This window comes from Capsicum annuum, chromosome 7 (genome assembly GCF_002878395.1).
Source record: "Capsicum annuum cultivar UCD-10X-F1 chromosome 7, UCD10Xv1.1, whole genome shotgun sequence".
In the NCBI taxonomy this organism is placed as follows: domain Eukaryota; kingdom Viridiplantae; phylum Streptophyta; class Magnoliopsida; order Solanales; family Solanaceae; genus Capsicum; species Capsicum annuum.
In genome coordinates, this window is record NC_061117.1 from 2,160,316 (window position 1) to 2,184,134 (window position 23,819).

The 23,819-nt window shown below is 33.1% G+C and overlaps 2 protein-coding genes across 3 annotated transcripts in view; both read left to right on the top strand.

The window, feature by feature from the left end:
• The first annotated feature begins 12,699 nt into the window (after positions 1 to 12,699).
• LOC107854258 (5'-deoxynucleotidase HDDC2) lies at positions 12,700 to 19,633 on the top strand. Of its 2 annotated transcripts, XR_001669966.2 has the most exons (9): positions 12,700 to 12,960; positions 14,917 to 15,041; positions 15,170 to 15,207; positions 16,674 to 16,784; positions 16,891 to 16,970; positions 17,563 to 17,599; positions 18,361 to 18,402; positions 19,189 to 19,329; positions 19,434 to 19,633. XR_001669966.2 is itself a non-coding variant. In XM_016699265.2 (8 exons), exons 1-8 carry the CDS (start codon positions 12,760 to 12,762, stop codon positions 19,257 to 19,259), a joined length of 705 nt encoding a protein of 234 aa, XP_016554751.2. In that variant the 5' UTR covers positions 12,700 to 12,759; the 3' UTR covers positions 19,260 to 19,633. The 2 variants fall into 2 exon arrangements, 1 of the variants encoding a protein (XP_016554751.2); XM_016699265.2 differs by having other exon boundaries at positions 19,189 to 19,633.
• A 2,850-nt stretch (positions 19,634 to 22,483) lies between these two features.
• Positions 22,484 to 23,819, top strand: part of LOC107854260 (5'-nucleotidase domain-containing protein DDB_G0275467) — a gene marked incomplete in the record, with an annotated part of 8,683 nt that continues 7,347 nt past the window's right edge. The window contains 1 exon segment of the mRNA XM_047415081.1: positions 22,484 to 22,537. Coding sequence (XP_047271037.1) covers positions 22,499 to 22,537 — 39 coding nt within the window.

The window sequence follows — 23,819 nt, forward strand, 5'->3', positions numbered from 1 at the left end:
TGTTTGCTTATCTTCAGAAGCTTGTCAACCTAAAGGTCTGTTAGTCCTGTTTGACCCGTCATTTAGCACGCCCTTCGTCAGTGGTATTATGATATCGAGATTTTTTTAGCACGGCCGTCGTTAGGAGCATTACGACAGCGAGATTTTTTTTTTTTTTTTTTAATTCTTCATTTTGAAAGTATATTATTGTTCATACAATAAAAAAAAAATGAATAAATAGGGGTGGGGGTGAATTTTCATACTTTTTTGGAATTTTTTTGGTTTTCCACCCGCTGTTCGGTATCTGAAATGAAGTCCGATTAAATTTGAATTCGAGCCGGAAAGTTCCAGGAGGTTGGGAGGGGGTTGAATTTTCATACTTTTTTTTTTGATATATTTTTTTTTTTTGTGGTTTTCCACCTGGTATTCGGTATCTGCATTGGAGCCCGACTTAATTCAGATTCGAGCCAAAAAGTCGGGGTGGGGGTTAAAATTTTTCCTAACAAAGACGACTTCGTACCACTCAGGGAGACTTGAACCCGAGATTTCTGGTTAAAAATGAAAGAACACTTATCACTCCACCATAACGATTGTAGATAGATTATAGATTTGACAACTAATTAGATGTTAAGTTAAATCCAACTTATTTTAAATAACTAATTAAAATTAATTTCTCTAATTCAATAATATTACCTTTGAATATAACTCACATTGTCCATTTCAATCAATTTAAATTCGGTGTGTATTATGACAATTCGTTAACAATTAAATTGTAAGTTTTACAATTTCTTTTGGTAATTGTATAGTTGGCTACATTTTCTAGTTAAATATTTGAAAGAAAATAATAATCGAGAATACGAAGTTCATTTCAAGATCCATTCTACATGTTTTATTAGTCGAAAACGTAAGTACATGCAATAAACGCAAACAACATCGTAAAGTTTCACAATCTAAGTCGTACCGATTACAAAATAAAGATCGTTTAATTTCAGTGTTCAGTGAAGTTCGCTTTTCTCTATATAGAAATCTACCATCGTAGTTTTTTACGTAACATTTTTGAATTTGCACATACACATCAATTCATGCAATTGTTGTATAAATTCGTTGAAATTATTATTCGTCATTACTCTGCTTTTTTGATTAGATATATCGAGTTTGACCCTTATGTGAAGTCGCATTTGGTGGCTAGGTATAGAGCGTCTGCCCCCCACCCCCACCCCCCACCCCCAACACACACACCCCTAAAGTGAGATTTATTTTTACTAAATTAATCTTATTAATGATGTTTTGGAACTTTAAATTTGATTATTATTACTTTATTTAGTTACTTATTACTAAGGGCAAAAAGGCGAAAATATAACAAAATTCTCTTGATTTTATAAATTAGATTAGTAAATTAAAATAATTATTTTTAATATTAGATCAATTAAAACGAAACGGAGGGAGTATATGTATTAGAAAAATTGAGATTTTAATTTGATCTTTTTTTTCTTTTTTTCGATTTTCTAATTTTTAGTAGGTATGAATTTAGTGGAACATCAAAGTAGTTAAATCACATATTTGGCAACTAATTAGGTGTTTAATCAAAGTCATCCATCTTGTTAAAAAAACAAAATAATTATTATTATTAGTCTAATTCAATACTCTTTGATCATACAAGTCAAACCATTATTTGACTATACATTATTTTTCTAAACCTAATATTATGACATCATACCTTTTTTAAAGGCGGAGCTAGCATAAGAAGTACAATTTGCCAAAATTCAGTAACTTTGGGTTAGTTTTTGTATATTTGATGAAAAATCACCGAATATGTGCATATAATAAATTTCAGAATACGAACGTCGGTCATAGTGATCCGGGAGTCCCATGTGGAAGGGCTCTCGCTCAATGGATCAAAGGTATGCATCGGGAATAATAGGCGGATAACTCCCAAGAGCTCTTATCGATGGAGTCGTTTGGCACCTCGATGTCGACTCATCATCTCCTGGGATTGGAGAAGGTCTCAAGGGTTCGGTTGTTCGCCTATTCAGGTGGTACGTGAGTTGGGTTTAGAACGTTGTGACTCGTGAGACAGTTCGGTTCCTATCTACCTTTGTTGTTAAAGGGAGAAGTTCATAAATTTCAAATTCAAAAATTTCAGGTTCGAGCCTTTGAAAATGAATATATATATATATATATATATATATATTGGAAAGGATGCCTTCGGAAATGGATCTTGCAATATGAAAAACTCAAATTAAATCGAGCTCTATTACAAATACCGAATACCGATGAGAAGCCAAAAAGTCAATAAAGTAAATAAAAACTTGCCAAGTACTTACATTTTATAATATCCTTTGTTGTTCAACCAAATAAAAGACAGGAAAACATTCCTTTTGGCCAAAAAAAATAAAAAAATGAGAAAAGTACCAAAAAAGCCATTTTCATGAAGAGTTCTAACAAAAATGACATGCTAGCAACTAAATATATTTATTATTTATTTTATTTTGTCAATTATAAAATAATAAAATTACGTGCAAAGCACAACATTCGATGTGATTATTTTTTTAGTCTATAGTATTAGAAATGGCAAATAGATTGGTCGGATCGGATATGAATGAATCGAAAATGGATTAAATAAAAACGAATAAAATATGGGTGGTTGAATTTCGTTAAAGTTTGAGTTTAGACCCGAAGGGTCATAGAAAAAAAAGAAAAGAAGGTAAATCCGTAACTGCATCAAGTGTTTACACCAAATAAATTTAATTTATTATGGTTGAGTGATTCAACCTACGATTAATATATCGTAATTAGTCATAGTTAAGTGGTAGAAGCACATATACAAATACATATATCATGCATTTATTGATTTAATGTAAACATAAGACACGAAATTTTTTAGCGAAAGCAAATTTATTTTAAATAAGGCTGATACAAGCGATGTACGATTTCTTAATAAGATTTCTATTAAAATACATTTTTAGCTTAAAAATTAAGTGCTTATAAGCGCTGTTTAAATATACCCAAACACTTCAAAGTGCTTAAAAGTCTATTTTAGGGCCACATGTCGGAAAGTTATATTATGCGAATTAGGAAAACAATAACATTTTTGCACGTATACGAGTTTTTGAATACCTATGTTGCTCGGACTCTACAGAAATGTCATCGGGTACGTGTCGAATCCTTTAGAAGTAATGTAAATTTGGAGGATCCGACAGGAGTACAACAACTTTTTTTGGAGAGTCCGAGCAACTTAGTTGAATACCCTTGATATTAGATGACTACATGTTCTCTTAGGTGCGATATTTATGTAACTTTTTTGAGCCCCCTAGTCGGAATTTCTTTCTCGGGCATTGTAAGGCTGTGATTGTAAACATCTATGTTGCTCGGACTCTTCAAAAATGTCGTCACACCCGTATTGGATCCTGCAAAAGTGCATTGCTTTTGAACAATCCACACACCCGATGACATTTTTGGAGAGTCCGAACAATGTAGATTAAGACGCACCATCAATCGTTTTGCCTCTATAATAGTCCCTTAACCAGAGGTCTCAGGTTTAAGCCCTGAGTATAGAAAAACTCTTGAAGGGGAGCGCTACCCCCAAATGGGCCCTACCCGGCATGAATCCAAATTAATCGGGGATTAGTCGGAGTCGAATGCGGATACCTGACGCCAGATGAGAAATCACAAAAAAAAGTGATACTTTAACAGTTGCTTTTTGCATTTCTTGATATTTTTGTCGGGTTACTCATCCGTTATCCGATATTCATACTGGGCTCAGGGGCGGAGTTAGCCTTTAACTAGAGCGTTCATTTTCTTCTGCGAAAATTTATATTATTAATACACGGTTAAAATAATTTTGTACGTATATATTTTACGTATATATATATCCGATGAGAAGCCCAAAGTCAATAAAGTAAATAGAAACTTGCCAAGTACTTACATTTTGACACCATTTTATATATTTAAATTGTCTTTTTATATTTTATAATATCCTTTGTTGTTCAACCAAATAAAAAACAGGAAAACATTCCTTTTGGCCAAAAAAATAAAATAAATCTAGTACATTTATAATGTCATTATTAAATGAGGAAAGTACCAAAAAAGCCATTTTCATGAAGAGTTCTAACAAAAATGACATGCTAGCAACTAAATATATTTATTATTTATTTTATTTTGTTAATTATAAAATAATAAAATTACGTGCAAAGCAAAACATTCGATGTGATTATTTTTTTAGTATACAGTATTAGAAATGGCAAATAGATTGGTCGGATCGGATATGGATGAATCGAAAATGGATTAAATAAAAATGAATAAAATATGGGTGGTTGAATTTTGTTAAAGTTCGAGTTTAGATCCGAAGAGTTATAGAAAAAAAAAGAAAAGAAGGTAAATACGTAACTGCATCAAATGTTTACACCAAATAAATTTAATTTATTATGGTTGAGTGATTCAACCTACGATTATAATTAGTCATAGTTAAGTGGTAGAAGTACATATACAAATACATATATCATGCATTTATTGATTTAATGTAAACATAAGACGCAAATTTTTTTAGCTAAAGCATATTTATTTTAAACACGGTTAAAATGATTGTTTACGTATATATTTTAGATATTAAACCTCCTTCAATTAGTTTTTCTTTAAATTTTTAACCCCCTCGATGAAAATCCTGGTTCCGTCTCTGGGCTATGAATCAGGTTGAGGTGAATTTTCTGTTTTTGAAGTTTGATTTTGTATTAATTTAGTTTTCAAGTATCTAAAATAAAATTATATATCTAAATTATGAGAAGTTGTGTGGAAAATTTTCAAGTTAAAATGCAATTTCAATGGAATTTAGAGTTACAAGTAACACAATTTATTTGTTGGTATTCTTAAATCTAGAATTTATGATTTATTTATTACTTAGCTTAACATAATAACTTCCCTTTCAATATTTTACCTTAATTGCCCTTCCATGAAATATCTATAAATTTAAAGTTGCTTGGGGTGAAAATAAAATAATTCACATAAAGCAATATCTACAACTTAAGAATTGCTTTGCAAAAAAGTTTCAATGGCAACCTTGGTCAAAGTTGTTTGTTTAGTTTTCTATCTTGCTCTCATGTGTGGAGGTATTTATATATATATATATATTAGGATAGTTGGTATCCCTCCATCTGGGTACGAAAGACTCATGTTGGAAACGCTACACCCAGAATGGGCCCTGCAACACGCCATCTGACTTGATTTGTGTGGGATAGTTGGGATCTATCCATCTGGGTATGAAAAGACTCATGTTGAAAGCCCTGCAACACGCGATTCGACTTGGTTTGTGTAGGATGGTTGGGGTCCCTCCATTTGGGTATGAAAAGACTCATGTTGGAAGCGCTGCACCCAAAATTGGTCCTGCAACACACGATCCGTTTGTTGTGTGGGATGATTGAAATCCCTCCACCTGGATATAAAACAAAAAAACTCAAAAGGGACCCTACAACGCGCGACCCGACTTGGTTTGTGTGGGATGATTTGGATCCCTCCATTTGGGTACGAAAAGACTCATGTTATGAGTACTGCACCCAGAACCGACCCTGTAACACGCGATCCGACTTGATTTGTGTGGGATGGTTGGGATCCCTCCATATCCCTTCATCTGGGTGTCAAAAGACTCATTTTGGGAGCGCTGACAGTCCTCCATCTGAGTATGAAAAGACTCATACTAGAAGTCCTACATCCAGAATAAACTCTGCAACACGCGATCTGAATATAATCAGGTGTAAATCAAAATAATTTGTCTATATAAATTTTTTTTTTTTTTTTTTCAGGCATTGAGAGTTCCACATGCAATCCCATAAATATCACCCAAGCAAAATCAGGAGTAATTAAAGGACAACAAATATGGAAAGTGACTTTAACAAATACATGTGCATGCAATTTATTTCAAGTGAAATTAAATATTCCAAATTTCAATTCTGTTACTAAAATTAACACTAATATCATCACAAAGGACCATGATGATATCTATATTGTTAATAAAGGTTTTCCAATTTATGCACAAAGTAATGTATTTTTCACATATGCTGGGCAAAGTCTTGATGTTACATTAAAGAATCAATATGTAGCTTGTTCATGAACATATGTGACACAAAAATATAAATAAATAAAAGAAATATTATTATATTTAGTTCAATTTACATTATTGATTTTATTTAATTTGGTTGTATTTTTATGTTCAAAATTAGAGTAAACTTATTGAATTGAGAGAAGTATCGATTACCCCTAAACTTGTCACGTTTTATTCATGGTATATCTAAACTTTGACTTGTCCTAAGTGTCCCTCCGAACTTGTTGTTTTGCAACGTTGCGTGGCCCTTTTTTGCTGATGGATCAGTGCGTGTAAACCACGCAAGTACACGTGAAAAAAATACTGATGTGGTTGTCCACGTGGATAAATACTATCCACTTTCCTTATATTTATCCTATATTAAAAAATAACCCATTTCTACCCTTAATTATCTAATTTCTCTCTAAAAAAATTATATTTTTCAGTTTTTCTCTACTCCAAAATAGTGAAAGGTTAAATTTTCGTTGATCAAGTAAGCAATTATCTAAAAATTTATATTTTTTAGTGTGTGTTAAAAATATGAAATTATCTTTTTTTCGGTTAGTGTTTCATAGTTGTTTCCAATTAGTGTTTCGATTAGGATTTTGAAGAGACTCACATGCACAAATACGTTTCTTATTATAATTAACGGAGTAAGAAATTACAATTTAAGTTAGGGGTCCACAAAAATCAAACCGATAAAAATGTTATTGATTTATCGTTATAGGGTTAACGATTTTATTTTTAAATTATTGGGTTATTCATTCGATTTTGATTTTTTTTTACTTGGTTATTGGGTAAACCGATAACCCAATAAATCTATGCTAAATTATTATTTTAAGAAACTTAGTATTTGATACGATATTTGTGGAAAAAAAACAACCAAATATTTAATTACAAAAACAATCCATATATATTATGATATAATCAATTAATCTCCAAAAATCAGGCTACGTGACGTTGCAAAACAACAAGTTCGAGGAGGGGAGGGGGTACTTAGGACAAGTCAAAGTTCAGGTGGTACCATAAATAAAACGTGACAATTTTGTCAGGAGGGTAATAGATACTTCTCTAAAAAAAAAAATAGAAGAAGAAAGGGGCTTTCTGTTTTTCTTCCGTCCGATCCATCCCTCAGCAATAGTGACTTCAGTGCTAAAGCCAGAAATTTAACGAAAAGTGAGCAAATTTCCATCTCAGCCGCATTAAGGTGTGCAAAATTACATACACACTCGTAAACGTTAAAATTTAGACTATATACACGACGTATTTTTCCGGCGAAGGATATGCACCTGACCACCCTTTGATATAGGTGGCTCATCCCATGACTGACTTTCCTAGTACTCCGATCGAAGATCCTCCCTTTTATGACAACTCGATGACCTTTGAAACGTTACACTTGATTGCATGTAATCTTGATTTTCGAAAGTAAGATGAATAGAATGTATATTTGGGCTCACAACCTTTTATATTGGGCTTAAGGAATTAGCCCATACATATTTTTGTACATAAAATGTTGGGCCTTTAGGCTTCGACTTGTATTGTGTTACAAGCCCAACTCATCAACAAAATTGTTTGAATCCAGAGATAATTCCTAAAATTTATCGGTAAATTTCACTTAGATACTTGAACTATGATTCGTTCATACTGAATAACTGAACAATAAAGTACTCGTATTTTAATTACATTCATCGGCATCAATTGAACCATGCACGAATGTTTACGTTTTAGTGAGGTTAATGAGTATAACTAAAAGAGGTCGGTGATATATTTTAAACGATTAACTTATGTACGCAATTGACTTTTAGGATATGCAAGAAAGTTTTTTCATTTTTTTTTTTTTTTGAGCTGAAGTGTGTAATAAGAACATTTTACCATACATTCAAATGCTAAATTAAACATGTCGTATAAGAGTACCTAAATAATATTACTAACAAATTTAAGTATTTCATGAATTTATGTGAAATAATTCACTTAAACATTTTATTTTAAAAAAAAATTATATTCAGTCCACTAACACTATAAAATAACTAGCATATACTTCATTCTACACCAACCTACAATTTATTTAAAATTTGTTATTAATTAATACAAACGTAACTGATTAATAAAGTAACTTCAAGAATAAATTCTCTATTGGTTCACTTTTATTGCCACATTTCACTTTATAAAAGTCAATTTAATCAATTTGCATAGCTAAATTACACTGGAACAATTTATTATTTAAAATTTTAAATTTGGATTTTTGAAAAATATATGAAAATACTTTCAGTTGTCATATGATAAAATAAACATTTTGAAATATTATTCAAAGTCCATTAAATTTGACTCTTAAAAAATAAAACGTGACAAGTAAGAGAGAACACTGAAAATATAGAAAAATTGCATTCATATAATTAATACTACTCCTTCAACGATTCAAAATTCATCTGAAAAGGACACGTGGCATTTAAAAATACTACTAAGTATGAGTTTACGCTTCTACATTTGCTTTTGCTTTTACTTTTACTTGCATAATATACTAAAATAAATTTTAAATTTTACTTGTTATTTTTATATAAATAATAATATTTTTTTTTTTTTATTCTCAATATTAATTACTTATCTCCAAATTATTTAAAATACATGAGATTATACATAAGTTAATATTTGTTTCTTAATGGGCGTGTAAAATTTAAAGTGCATAAGTGAAAATAGCCGAAGATAGTATTTCTCTTGAACATTCATACTTGAGGTCAACCTGTATGAATTGCGGCTAACATTTTAAGATGTATTTATAATCATATTAATATGAAAAGGAAAATTTAAAATATTAAATTATATACAATAAAATGTTGATCAAAGTTCATACGAGTTGACCTCGAAAAATAAAACAAGGAAGTATAAGGCTATTTTCTTCATTTTAAATTAAGTGTTAAGTCAAAAAAAATTGTAGTAATAAATAAAAGAAGTAACTCTCTATATTCAATATGGTAGCATTAATATTTTAGACTATTAATTGTAAGTTAAAGTCCATTAATCAATATAACCTAAACATTAGTCAAAGGTACATTGTAACATAAAAATAAATTAATCTCAATTCACTCTTTATAAATAGCAACTTTTTGAGAACCAAAAAAAAAATATACAAACCAATATCTAGAATAAAAAAAATGGCAAAGCTCAATATAATCTCATCTTTTATAGCAATTTTGATAATTTCTTGTGCAATTCCTTCCTTTTGTAAATCCCAAAATGACAAAACAAAACAAAACAAGAAGAAGATGCAAATGACAAATATGTAAAGAGTTTACCAAAAGAATTAGTAGAATATGTAAGGAATTTTACCAAAAATTTGTCTAGTACATGTGGTTTACAAATTCTAAATGCCACAATTATTGGCATAAAAGCAAATATTGAAAAAGAATGTTGTAATGATCTTATTGGAATTGGACTTAAATGTTACACATCTTTCATTAAGGTTTATGTTGGTTTGCCTAAGGTTAAAGGTAAGATTGATGCTAAGGTTTTTAAGAAAAATGTTGGAATAGTTTTTAATAAGTGTGTTGGTCATGATAAAGAGAAGAAGAATTACGGAGGGTAATTTCGACATTTCACTTCTGATACTGTCGTGAATTTTAGTTAGAGGCGAATTCAAGATTTGGAGTCATGGTGATCGTTTCAGAATAATAAATGTAATAATCTATAGCTATATTTATGGTTTTGTTTCTCTTTCTTTTCTGCTTATGTATAAGTTGAGTTGGCTGAACTTGTCTGCCTATGATTCTGAGTTTTAGAAAAATAAATTTCTATTGTTTAACATGTCATGATTCGATTATAAGTCAATTAAACTTTTAGTGATTTCATTTGCATGGTAATTTACGTATTTCACTTCCAATACTACTGCAATTTTAATCAGAGGCGAATTCAAAATTTAGTGTCATGATGATCGATTCAGAATAATAAACATGATGATATGTAGTTATATTTATGGTTTCGTTTCTCTTTCTTTTCTGCTTATGCGTTCGTTGAGTTTACTGAACTTGTTTCGTCTATGACTCTGAGTTTTAGGAAAATAAATTTTCGATGTTTAACGTGCCATGATTCGATTATAAGTCAATTAAACTTTTAGTGTTTTCATTTGCATGATAATTATGGCATTTCACTTCCGATATTACTGTGAATTTTAATCAGAGGAGAATTCAAGATTTAGAGTCATGATGATAGATTTAGAATAATAAACATGATGATCTATAGTTATATATGATTTTGTGTCTTTTTTTTTTTTTTTATGTGTAAGTTAAGTTCGCAGAACTCGTTCTGCGCATGACTCTGAGTTTTAGAAAAATAAATTTTTGTTGTTTAACGTACCATGATTCAATTACAAGTTGATTAAATTTTTATTGATTTCATTTACATAGTAATTTTGATATTTCACTTTCGATATTACAAAGAATTTTAATCGGAGGCGAATTCAAGATTTAAAGTCATGATGATCGATTTAGAATAATAAACATGATGATCTGTATTATATTTATGATTTGTGTCTTTTACTTCTTTTTGCTTGTGTGTAAGCTGAGTTCGCAGAACTCGTTCTGCGCGTGACTCTGAGTTTTAGGAAAATAAATTTCTGTTGTTTAACGTGCCATGATTCAATTATAAGTCAATTAAACCTTTAGTGATTTCAATTGCATGATAATTTTGATATTTCACTTCCGATACTACTATGAATTTTAATCAGAAGCGAATTCAAAATTTAGAGTCATGATGATCGATTCGGAATAATAAACATGATCATAATTATAGTTATTATGTTGTTTCTTTTTCATTTTTTTTTTGCTTATGTTTAAGTTGAGTTCGCTGAACTCATTTTGCATGACTTTGAGTTTTAGGAAAATAAACTTTTATTGTTTAACGTGCCATGATTCGATTATAAGTTAATCAAACTTGTAGTGATTTCATTTGCATGATAATGAATTATTCACGTAGTGTTCTTATTGATCATATGGAATTTACTTGAATAATATCCGTCACCTACGATGAGTGACATATATATCTTGCGATAATTTGATAACTCAAAAATAAGTAGTCCTCAAAAAATTTTTGATTTTTTTAATTTCTCATTCGCTATTCAATACCCTCAAAATTTGGCTAATCTGAATTCTCTAGCCCATTCGCGTCAACTTAGTCACATTGAAGCCAGATTAATCCAATTCCCCATTGCGTAGAGCCCATTTAGAGCAAACACTCCTTACCAAAAATTCTTTTCACATTCATAACTCGAATTGCCACCTCTTATTAAGGAAGAAGCAATCAAATCCACGCGAAATATTTTCTGACGGTAAAATAATCTGGAGTCACCTATATTTTCTTTTATTACCAGTAGTCGTGGTATTACTTAGGGTGTTTCTTGTCATTGGAGTCTGTTACTACCTATTGTTTCTTACACTTCGATCATCATATTATTTTGTCGTAGACGTGTAGTTATATTTCCTTTTTTAACATGCTTTGACATGCTCTCTATTCGAGAAAAGGTGGAAGTGGCTTCGGCTGAAGATAAGATGCGGAAAGTGAGGGTGAGATGGTTTGGACATGTGCTGAAGCGACGCACGGATGCTCCAATACGGAGGTGTGAGGGGCTCGCTGTGGATGATTTCAGACGGGATGGAGGTAGGTCGAAGAAATATTGAAGGGAAATAATTAAACATAACATGGAGCAGTTACAATTTACAGAGGAAGTGACACTTGATAGGAATTTATGGAGGATACGGATTAGAATAGAAAGTTAGTGATAGGAGTGTGCCCTTACTGGTAGTGATGAGTGCTTTGTTTATCGATGTACCTATAGTCATAGTGTTATACACGTGTCTTATTCGTGATATTTGTGATTTCAAATAGATAGTTCATCGTATTACTCTGTGGGTGTCATGTTTCTTTCATAATTTAGTGGTGTGTTATCCTATTTTGTTATTTGTTTTTATGTTTTCTACTTGTTATCGAAAACAGTCTCTTTACTTCATCTGAGATAGTGATATGTACTGCGTATATTCTTTCACAATCCCTGGTGAGATGGTTCACTAATAGACCGAGGAATAAGTCATTCGACCCATTCACATCCAGATCATGAATGTTTGGAATTCATATTATGCAAGGAGACATTGCTTTTGCTAATTCAAATTGAAGGGTGATGATATAAAATCAATCTATTTTCGGCATCATATCCACAGTTAGCCTATTAGCACACATCAGAGAAGAGAGTACCCCCTTTATTATAAGACAAGCCCCCCGCGTCCTTTCTTAAGAGATGGAGCAATCCTCACTCGACAGATCAAAGCTGACCGGTACAACCCACGTTCTTGCCTACTCGTCTTTTACAGGGCTATTTGTACCCAGCTACATGATGGAAGTCCCCTCAGCCAATCCTCACTTGACAGCTCAAAGCTGACCGGTACAACCCGCGTGCTTGCCTACTCGTCGCCTATTTGTAACCAGCTACATGATGAAAATCCCCTCGGCTAATCCTCACTCGACAGATCAAAGCTGATCGGTACAAACCCTACCCAGTCCCTATTTTGTAATAAATAATACACTAGTATTATGTTGTTGTAAAATCTTCTTTCCATATGCTACCTACAAAAATGCAATCACTTGGCTAAATTTGTATTTAAACCCCAAAAAAAGAGCCAAAAAAGAAGGGGGCAAAGAGAGATAGAGAGAGAGAGGGGGCAATAAAAATGAGCAGAGTGTTTTGTAAATCACTCATTCCTTTATTAGCTTTTTCTTCATCTTCTTCCTCATATTATTCAGCTCAATTCAGATTCAGACACTCTCGTAGACCTAACGTTTCTCCTATGGCAACCGAAGCTTCATCTTCATCGTCTTCGCCATCTCCGTCATCTGCTATTGATTTCCTTACTCTATGTCATCGCCTTAAGGTACACCCGTATTTTTTGTATGAATAATGAAAGTTGTACTATGTGCATTGCGTGTTGTACTATGCTCTACTTGAAATTATCGTAGTATTTGATTTGAATTTGCAATTGCACAGTGTGATTCGGTGACGATGATGAACGTTTGAAATTGTGATTAGTTTGCAGTGCGTGTTGTACGTTGTTCATTGCGTGTTGTACGTTGCTCTATGAGGATGATAATAATGAATGTTTTAGTGTATGGATGATGAAAATTGTACTATGTGCATCGCGTGTTGTACTATGAGTTTCTCGTATGTTGCAAAATGAATTTGCAACAGGTGAAAATGCAATGGAACAGTGAAGACTAAAGGAAAAACTAGAAGAAAATTACTTGTAGGCTAAGAAAAAGAGAAGTTAAATTTAGCTGAAGGAATTTTTCATTCATGTCCTTTCCTGAAACATCTAGTACTATTAATAGGCCTTGGCCAAGCACCATCTCTGACACATAGTACTAATTACAATTGAGCCACTTAGGGATTAAAAAGAAATACATAACAAACCAAGAGGACTAAACTGGAAACTCCCTTTCTACTTCTAACTAACTCCTTCAGCCGTTGAGAATTGCAACATTTCTCCCTCCATAAAATTTTCCTTGTCCTCAAGGAAAAAATGTTGGAAACCTTGTTTTCATTGTGGCAAAATCTTCCCAGGTTGCTTGTTCTGGTGGCATATCCTTCCATTGAATCAGGAGCTGAGATACTGCCTTGTTGCCCCTCTTTATCATCCTTCTTTCCAGTATCTTAGCAGGCTCACTACAGTAAGGGCTAGCAATATCCACTATAGGAGGGTGGTTGATAGAGTCAGGGATCACATAGCAAGGTTTAAGCTGGGAAACATGGAATGTAGAGTGTATTGCCACCTGTTCAGGCAGTGACACTTTGTAAGCAACTTTTCCCACCTTTTGTAGCACCTGATATGGCCCATAATACTTTGCCGAGAGTTTGTTGAAAGCCTGGTTAGACAAGGAAACCTGTCTATAAGGTTGAATTTTTAGATACACCCAATCGCCTTCTTGAAACTGACTGTCACTCCTGTGCTTGTTGGCCATATCATTCATTCTCTGTTGTGCTCTAGCCAGATGAGTCAGGATTTTCACTAAAGGGGTTCAGAAATAAACATACAAACCGAAGGAGATTCAACATCTACTATATAAACATAAAAAATAATTTTAACCATGAATAAACTGTAGAATTTCCGCCGAAAGGGGTTTGAAAGAACCCCTAGCCAAAGGGTAGCTCCGCCTTGCTAGTGCCTGTATTTTGCAGTGAGAGTTGTACTCTGTGCGTCATGTGCTGTACTATGATCTACTTGAAATTGTGGTAGTATTTGATTTGAACTTGCATTTGCATTAATGTGATTGGATGATGATGAATGTTTATTTGTATGAGCAAATGAAAATTGTGATGTATGAGGATCCTAGTGCTTGTATTTGTAGTGAGGGTTGTACTCTGTGCATTGCGTGTTGTATTACGCTCTACTTGAAATTGTGGTAGTATTTGATTTCAATTCGCATTTGCGTTAATGTGACCAGGAGGTCACGGGTTCAAGCCTTGGAAACAGCCTCTGACAGAAATGCAAGGTAAGGCTGCGTACGATACACCCTTGTGGTGGGCCCTTCCCCGGACACCGCGCATAGCGGTAGCTTTAGTGCATCGGGCTGCCCTTTTGTTTGCGTTAATGTGAATGGATGATGATGAATGTTTTTGTGTATGAGCAATGAAAATTGTGATGTACGAGGATCCTAGTGCATGTATTTTTCAGTGAGGGTTGTACTCTGTGCTAATTGCCTGTAGCTAATTTCATACGATCACAATTTCACATATCGTTCTTTAAATGCTGCTATCCCTGCCCGTGTGATCTTTTCTTTTCTATGTTATCCCTTGTGGAATATGAGCTAAGTTTTGTGATTTTCGTGATCAGACGACAAAAAGGGCAGGTTGGGTACGTAGAGGGGTTAATGATCCAGAGTCTATAGCTGATCACATGTATCGTATGGGAGTGATGGCTCTTATTTCTGCTGACCTTCCTGGAGTTGATCGTGACAAGTAAGTGGTTTTAGTGACTGGCATTTGTTTTTGCTTTTACGGTACTTGTACGTTCCAGTATTGTGTTGCCAGTAAACATATGGATTTTTACAAAAGATAATGTATGCTTCTTCTTTTTGCAAATTTAGGTGTATAAAGATGGCAATTGTGCATGACATCGCAGAAGGTGAGTCTGTCATTTATGAATCCATTTTCTTTGCTTTTATGCCTATGTCATGAAATAAGGCTGATATCATCTAGTAGCATCTTCTCATGGGAATTTCTTTTCTCTGTTGGGATTCTTCTCTGCATATCTAATTGTGACATGTATCATTAAATAATTCTATGTTATTACAATCTTTATGGAACAAGATTTAATTTTAGAGCAAAAAGAATGGTATAGAAATGGTGGATTACTTATAATCCACGTAAGCTTGTCACCTCTTGTATTCTGGAAGAATATTTTTAGGTTGCCCTTTGGTATTACATCATTTTCTGTACGTGGATCAGATGAATAACTTACCTGAAATCATTCGTGTAATGGGAAATAGACGGATGTAAAAATATGTTTACTGAATTCAGATTTCAATCTCGCAAGGGACTTGAAAATTTGTAGTTATATTTTATTGAGTCAAAGAATGTAAGTTCTTTACTCTGAAGTGCTTTCATGAGAGCACCTAAGGGTGTGGTCTGGTGGTCAAAGAAGTGGGTTGAGAATCATGAGGCTTCAACTCAAATTCTGACAGAGGCAAAAGCACAACTTTTTCCCATATGTTCAAGACATGGTGGAAGAGTTTCCTGATCCATGTGCTAGTGGGAGGTAATAGGTACTCCGTGGAATTATTCGAGGTCTGCGCTGATCCGGACACCACAGTTATAAAGAAAAAGTCCTTTCATAAGAATGAATAGGCGATGTTCAGGGGAAGAAGAATTTTTTTAAAAAAGAATGTCATTGTTCTTATCTGTGAATGCATCGATGATGGCAGAACATTGACTGGAAATGGAAGTAACTTGTAGATATTTACTGCCTTGCTTGCCTTGTAGGAGGGTTATTTATTACTAGTCAGAAAAAAGAATATGCCGCTTGTTTGTAGTGACAAAACTGCTAAGAATTCTGAACTCATGTAATTTGTTTTAGGCATTTGTATTCCTTTTCTTTTGGCTACTTACTTGAAGAATTTGCACTAAGTGTACCCCCTAACTGCTGACAACCATTCTAGGCGGTTACATCAATGTAAATGAATGATCACATAATGTCGTTTTTTTTTAAAATAAATGAAAAAGTCATAGTTTTAACGGTTTCAAGAGGTGTTGAATGATAACCAGTAGAGGCTATATGACATGAACATCAATGGGAAGAACATAAAGCAGCCATCAGAACATGAACTTGAAACTTTCTGTGTATTCGCATCATCAATCATTTTCACTTAAAGTTCTTTTCTCACGTAGAGCTGTGAAAATGAGGTTAAATTTTCACAAGATATAGTCCACTATCATCAAATGATCTTCCTACGAACCAGTGTCTTGTGTAGACTCAGTAGCACAATCATCTGCATCTTTGGTCTCTAATCCTGTGGGCTTTTCACTTGAAAATTTTGATAGCTTCTTATTTAATTTTTTTGTCAAATATTTTCTTGTGTTTCTACTGAACAGCAATTGTTGGAGATATCACTCCTGCTGATGGAATTTCAAAGGATGAAAAGAGTAGACGAGAGCGAGCAGCACTAGAAGACATGTGTCAACTTTTAGGTGGAGGTTCCCGAGGTATTACTTCTCTTCTCCATTGAGTTTCTTGCCATCTAATATATATTATGAAAGATTGAGCTATGATCTATTCTCGTGCTGATTATTTACTGTTGGGAAATTGTAGCCAAGGAGATCAGTGATTTGTGGATGGAATACGAAGAAAATTCTACTTTAGAAGCCAAAGTCGTAAAGGACTTCGACAAGGTATTGTTTATGTTACCGAAGTTTGATATATCCCATCTATATGGTGTTTATCGGGTATGTTTCATTTTATTTTGCATAGGATAAACATATAAGTTTACTTATCATTGTATCTTGTCTTCCTTGTTTAATGCCATGTCTTTCACTGCATCTTGTTTGCCAATAAGCATTCAAGATATTCAGGCCAAACTCAATTAGCATCCATGCATGTTTGTTTTATCAGAGTTCGCCCCTCGTGATAAAAAAGTTGCTATCCATGGGTAACTGTTTATCGTTCACACACTTCTGTTCTATTTAATTTTTTGTGGCCAGATTTTCCTCTATTATTTCAGCCTTCAAGTAGCTTAAAACTCGTTCTGGGATGTCAATTCTGTTACCTATAAAAAGTAGGAACAATTTTTGTGGTGCCAGATTTTCCTCTATTATTTCGGCCTTCAAGATGCTTAAAACTAGTTCTGTGATGTCAATTCCGTTACCTGTAAATAAGAGGATGCCCACTCTGTTGCTGTGCTATAATGCTATCTGTGAGAGTCATTTCTTTTGTCAGCTTACTTAAATGTTTTCCTCTGGACTGGTATGTTTTTTTTTCTTTCAGGTGGAGATGATACTTCAGGCATTGGAATATGAAAATGGTAACTTCATGTTTCTCTCTTTTCCCCCAGATTTCATATGTACACTGGATTCATATAGTACTCCCTGTGTTCCATTTTATATAGTACTTATTCTTTCTTAGTTTCTTCCAGAAGAGAATGACACCTTCCTATATTTTGTAAATCTTAACTATAAAATTTCCATCTACTTAAATGGCATGCTCTTATAGCCATAAGAATATCATGGCATATTTAAGACCTCAAGTTCTAGTGCAGTTTTTGTTTTTAATGACCTTCTAGTGCACTTCTGGCATGTGCCCAAAGTCTTCCTTTTTATCTTAAACTCCATGCCCAGTCAAACAACACTATATAAGATCCAGTACCCTTCCCCCGCCCCCTTCTCCAAGGTCCCATATAAGGTGTCATACTTGTTTAGGGGGTAAAATTGACCAATATTGAGAGTTACATTTCTCCAAAATTCTCCAAGTTTTTATGTGTATTTTTCATATTTCTGAACTTAGTTGTCATACTGCATATCCTTCAGCATGAGAAATATGCACACCATGGTGATGTCTTTGGCACTTAGTATTTGTGCCTAGACACACATATCTTGGCATTTGAATCATGTCACTTATTTTTTTAGCTTATATGTACTTGATGCAATTTATACTGTTCAAGAATCTCACATTGTAATAGATACTGGAGTGTGGCTGTATAAGCTCTTTGTCTCTTGATATATTGACTGGTTCCCTCTGCCTTGAGAAATTGCCGTTAAACTAATGTTACTTTTCTTTGTCATGCAGAGCAAGGGAAGGATTTGGATGAATTTTTCCAGTCAACTGCAGGTGTCATGTTTGAATTTCATTTTTTAATCATTCAACCACAATTCAAGCTGGAAGTTTTAAATTCTACCCATCCTATTTTTGGACTGCCTTGTGTATTACTCTAGATCTTGACCCTTCTAGTCCCATCATAACCTGCTATTGCCTTGCCGTTCCGACTTGATCATGCATCTTCTCTTAGATTGCCGAATTAGTGGTTAACCATTGAGCTTGAAAGTCAAAAATACGATATCATTGTCTGAACTTTAGACTTGCACATGTGAATTCATTGAAATGATTAGCGAATAACATAATATTGCCATTTTGATTGTAACAATCAAGTAGTTGGAAGTTGGTATTGAACTTTCGTGGATAGTTCCAACTAGATTTTGCATATTCATTAGATTTGTCTCCACCGGTGGATTCAGGTTCTCTGATAACCAAAAGATTTGAGTAGAACTATGTTGCATACATGAGGAAATTAGATTTCTAAACAATACAAAGGACATGAGAGATATACTCAATGACTCATTATATATTCTCTTGTTTCCAGTCAGATTGTTGTGTGTATATGGTTGTGTTGAGCATACTTGGCCCCCCTGATGAATACATTCACTTGTGCTATGCTAGAGTTCAATAAGGTGACCTTTTGAACGACCACATTTTACTCGAGTAATTACAAGATAGAAATTTAAATCCACGAAATTCGTAGTCCAAAGTCATTGTAATGGTGATGTTACTTCTATTCCTTTGATAATTACACGCACCTTCAGCTGATGCAATCTTTGACAACGCGTAAAACATTTGCAGGTAAGTTCCAAACAGAGGTGGGTAAAGCTTGGGCTTCAGAGGTAGCATCAAGAAGAAAGAAATCCAACTAAGCTGTTATGGTAGTCGAACCGGACTACACTTTGCACTAGGTGTATTGCTGATGACTCAAATTCTAACTAGGTTGGTGGAATCATCACTACTTTAGTTCTTGTCTTTTCATTTAGGAAAGGTAAAAAAGGTCTAAATGCCCTCCCCTCCCCCCGCCCCCCCACCCCACCCCAGAGGTACTAGTCGAGATTGTTCAATCTTGTCCTCCATTAAACTTTTGGGCCATTGAAAAGGTCTAGATTCCCCCGGTACTAGTCAAACTTTTGGGCCATTGAAAAGGTCTAAATCCCCTCCGGTACTAGTCGAAATTGTTCAATCTTGTCCTCTGTTATACTTTTGGGCCATTCATATCGCTGTAGTTAAAAATTGCCTTGTATTTTCCCTCGGCATTTCATATGTTTTGAGCAGAGGGTCTATTGGAAACAACCTCTCTTCCTTTTAAGGTAAGGGGAGGGTACACGTGGGATTACACTGGCTTTGTTTATATTAGTCGAAATTGTTCAATCTTGTCCTGTGTTAAACTTTTGGGCCATTCATACTGTTGTAGTTAAAAATTGCCTTGTATTTTCCCTTGGGATTTCATATGTTTTGAGCTGGAGGTCTATCAGAAACAACTTCTCTTCCTTTTAAGGTAAGGGAAATGGGGGTATACACTTGTCGGATTACACTGATTATGTTGTTACATTTGCCCCTCACATTAATGAAGCTCCAACGAAAAGATGGAAAAGATCCAAATTGACCCTTCCAACTTTTGTTATGGTCTAAAGTTTCCCATAAATATATTCGGTGCTAATTATATATTTCTGTAAAGGAAAAAATGTATCGGAAGCTAATTATGTATCCCGACAGATTCAAAATCGAAATTTTCAGTAAGATGCAAAATATCAGGATTTTCTGTAATTAAATTCCTAACTGTCGAAATTTATGTTTGCTCAATTTTTTTTTTTTATCGAATAGCTTTCTTAAGAATCAATAATTTGTATTCATTAAAATTTGTGGTCAAACATTTGAAGATCTATTAAAATCGTGTAACTCAATTCTAAAATATGATATCCGGACGTAATTCAATCCCAAACTAGCTCATGAGGTGAGAATTATTCAAATTTATATAATAAGATCAATTGTCCTTCTCATTTACCGTGAGATTGTTACATTGCGTCCAATATCTTTACGAGTTATTTTTATTGAATAGCTTTCTTAAGAAATAATAATTTATATTCGTTAGAATTCGCGGTCAAACATTTGAAGATTCATTAAAATCGTGTTAACTCAACTATAAAATATGATATCTCAACATAACTCAGCCCCAAATTAGCTTGAGAAACGAGGATTATTCAAATCTGTATAAAGATATTAATTGTCCATCTCTTTTCCGATGCAAGAGTGATACATTTACAAAAAGAGCAAAAAATGCTCCCAAATTTTCCAATTTTTCTTAATAGCACGTGCACAAAGGCGCCTACCGCAACTTGGCAAACACAATTTTGCTTGGGGTGGGCATGGTATGGTATATATCGAATTATCATATCGAATCAAAATTTTTGATATCGTGATTTTGGTATTATGATATTTGGTATGGTATATGGTATATATTTTAAACTTTTTTGGTATATGGTATGATATTCTGTATTTACAAATGACATACCAAAATATCGAATATCATAACGAAGTATATAGTTACATAAGTAACTTTTATATATATATATATATATATATATATATATATATACATACACACACACAAATATAATACTTAGTATTAATATAAAAATATTTAGACATTGAAACTTTTGCTACTTTATCTTGATTGAAATGTCTTTTTTTGTGTAACTGACTAATAAAAGAAATTGTTTGTATTTCTTTTTCAATATTTGTACATTTGTAATGTGTATTTATGATACAATTAAGACGTGCTTTTAAAAAGTCGAAGTAATAATATTCTAGTATACGAGTATATATTGTTGAAGTTGAATAAACTATGGTTATTGATTACCATACTGCAAAATACCGAAACCAAATGTCAAAATACCGAATCATACCGAACTAATATGATATGATAATGATATAATATTTTTAAAAATTGAATATCGAAATTATCGTACCGAAGTTTCAAATATCATATCATACCATGTCCATCCCTACTAGCAAATGTCTGGCAAAAATCTATCCGAATCAAATACTCCATTTATATTAAATAAATAAATACGTTTATTTATTTTATTTAGATATTTGGAGTAAGTTATGTTTTACTGGATACCCTAATTAACTAGTTAAGTGTTCAATTAAATATTTTTCCTTCAAACTTTGAATTTTTTTGTAGTGTGTTCTCTTTATTTATTAGGTGATTAAGTTATTCATTTGAAATATATAATTTTCTTTAATTGTACGCATTAATTTCAAGTAAAAAATGTCTAAGGTTTATGATTTATTAAATCGAATGCATATAATTAAAGAAACGACATATTAATATGATTAATTTAATTAAAAAAATTAGAACCGATAACAAAAGAAAAATAAAATATGAATTGAAAGTATCTAATTAAAATATTTTATTAAAAATTAAGGTGTTAAATCGAGAAAAAAATTAATTTGAGTTCTGAATGAAATATTCTGTCAATTAACTGACTATGTACTTTATCTTTTGAATATAGATAACTGTCACTTAATCATAATTAATTAAGATATAGTGGATAATTATTAACACAAACTTTATCTTGATGGATAAAATTATCTGATATTGCTGTTGAAAGGTGATACGTATTCCTTCCGTAGATTTAATTGATGTGCATGCAAGCTGATTCGAACACAACAACAATAAAGTACTCAGTGTATTCACACATAGTGGAATCTGGCGAGGGTAGAGTATACGCAGACCATACCACTACCTCCAATGAAAAGTAGAAAGACTGTTTTCGATAGACCCAATTTAAGACCGATAATAGTTAACAAACACAAAACATAAATACAAATTAGTACAGTAAGCAAAATACATTAACACCGCTGGTCACAAGATAATACTACAACCACAACATAATATTAAAAACTATCTAATCGACACAAAATAACGCACTCCCACCCCTAACCCTCTACTCTAATCCGCATGTGCTACTGTTTATAAATAACTATATAATATTTCAACTAATCATTTTTCTCAATTATTATTATTATTATTATTAGCATACTATATAGTAATAAAATTTTCAGCATTTCCATTATTCAGGTGAAGGCGCCATCTTTTGCAATGGCAACCCTTCGCAGGCTCTTCCATTCTTCTCTAATTGTAAGCTCTCTTTTACATTTGTATTATTTTTTTTTTATGTTATTAATAATCTTGTATATTTATAATTTCTTGAAATTATTATTATTTGTTTTGTGTGTGTAAAATTAGCAATTTCAATTGTAGATATGAATACCCTTTTGAATTTTGATATGCTTTATTCATGGTAGCATATTTTTATTGTATTAAAAAAAGGTGAAATCTAGGTTTTTTAGAATATGATTACCTAGTACTTGCTGCTGATGGGAGGTGGTGGATATTCAATAGAATTAGTTGAGGTGTGCGTAAGCTGGCGTGAACACCACGGTCATCAAAGGAAAAAAATGTATTCAGTGAGAGTTGATAACTAGTTTTCTAGGTAAAGAGAATAGTTGCTAACATATAATATTATATAAATTTTAAACATATAATATTAGCGTTAGAGTAATTGGTAAAGTTGTTGTCATGTGAGGTCACAGGTTCAAGACTGCCTACAATAGACCCTTGTGGTCGGGTCCTTCCCTGGATCTTGCGCATAATGGTAACTTTAAAGTACTGAGCTGTCCTTTTTTTGTTTTTTAAATCTAGTAGAGTTAGTCGAGGTGCGGCAAGCTGGCCTGAACACCACGGTCATCAAAGGAAAAAATGTATGCAGTGAGAGTTGATCATTAATCTTCTGGGTAAAGAACATAGGTGCCAACATATACTAATATACAAATTTTATACATATAATATTAGCCTTAGAGTAACTGATAAAGGTTGTTGTCCATAGGCGTGTCTAGCCCTTTTAATATGTGTCATTTATGGTGGAAAATTCCTATATTGCTCGGACTCTTCAAAAATGTCGATGGGCGCATGTCGGATGCTCCAAAAGTAGTGCATTGTGGAGAATTCGACACTGGTGCGATGACAATTTGGAAAGTCTGAGCAACATAGGCAAATTCTATTTCGGAGTAGCTGTCTAGCTTATTTAGTTTGTGGATTTTGTATAGATGATAGAGCACCTGTCTAGCTTATATGTTTGCGTTTTTACAGACATATGCCACTCATGTACCTATATAAACTTGTGTATGTGCGTACGTCATTGTAGGTGTTTGTGTATTATCGTTTGGATCATAGATATGAATACCCTTTTGATAGTGTCACTGATAGTAGCAACTTTTGCTGCAGAGGACAAGTTATTCTTATTATGGATGTAAAGGAGGTACTTGTTTTCTCCTCTGTCGTTTGTTTGTTGATATATCTTTTCATGTTGTGTTGGATTTGTATGTACCGGAAAACCTAATGAGATTGCAGTTTTTCTTGG

Coding starts and splice junctions, on each gene's coding strand:
- LOC107854258 (XM_016699265.2), top strand. CDS start 12,760: ATGAGCAGAGTGTTTTGTAAATCACTCATTCCTTTATTAGCTTTTTCT. Junction 15,208..16,673: donor TGTGCATGACATCGCAGAAG/GTGAGTCTGTCA, acceptor TCTACTGAACAG/CAATTGTTGGAGATATCACT. Junction 16,971..17,562: donor TCGTAAAGGACTTCGACAAG/GTATTGTTTATG, acceptor TTTTTCTTTCAG/GTGGAGATGATACTTCAGGC.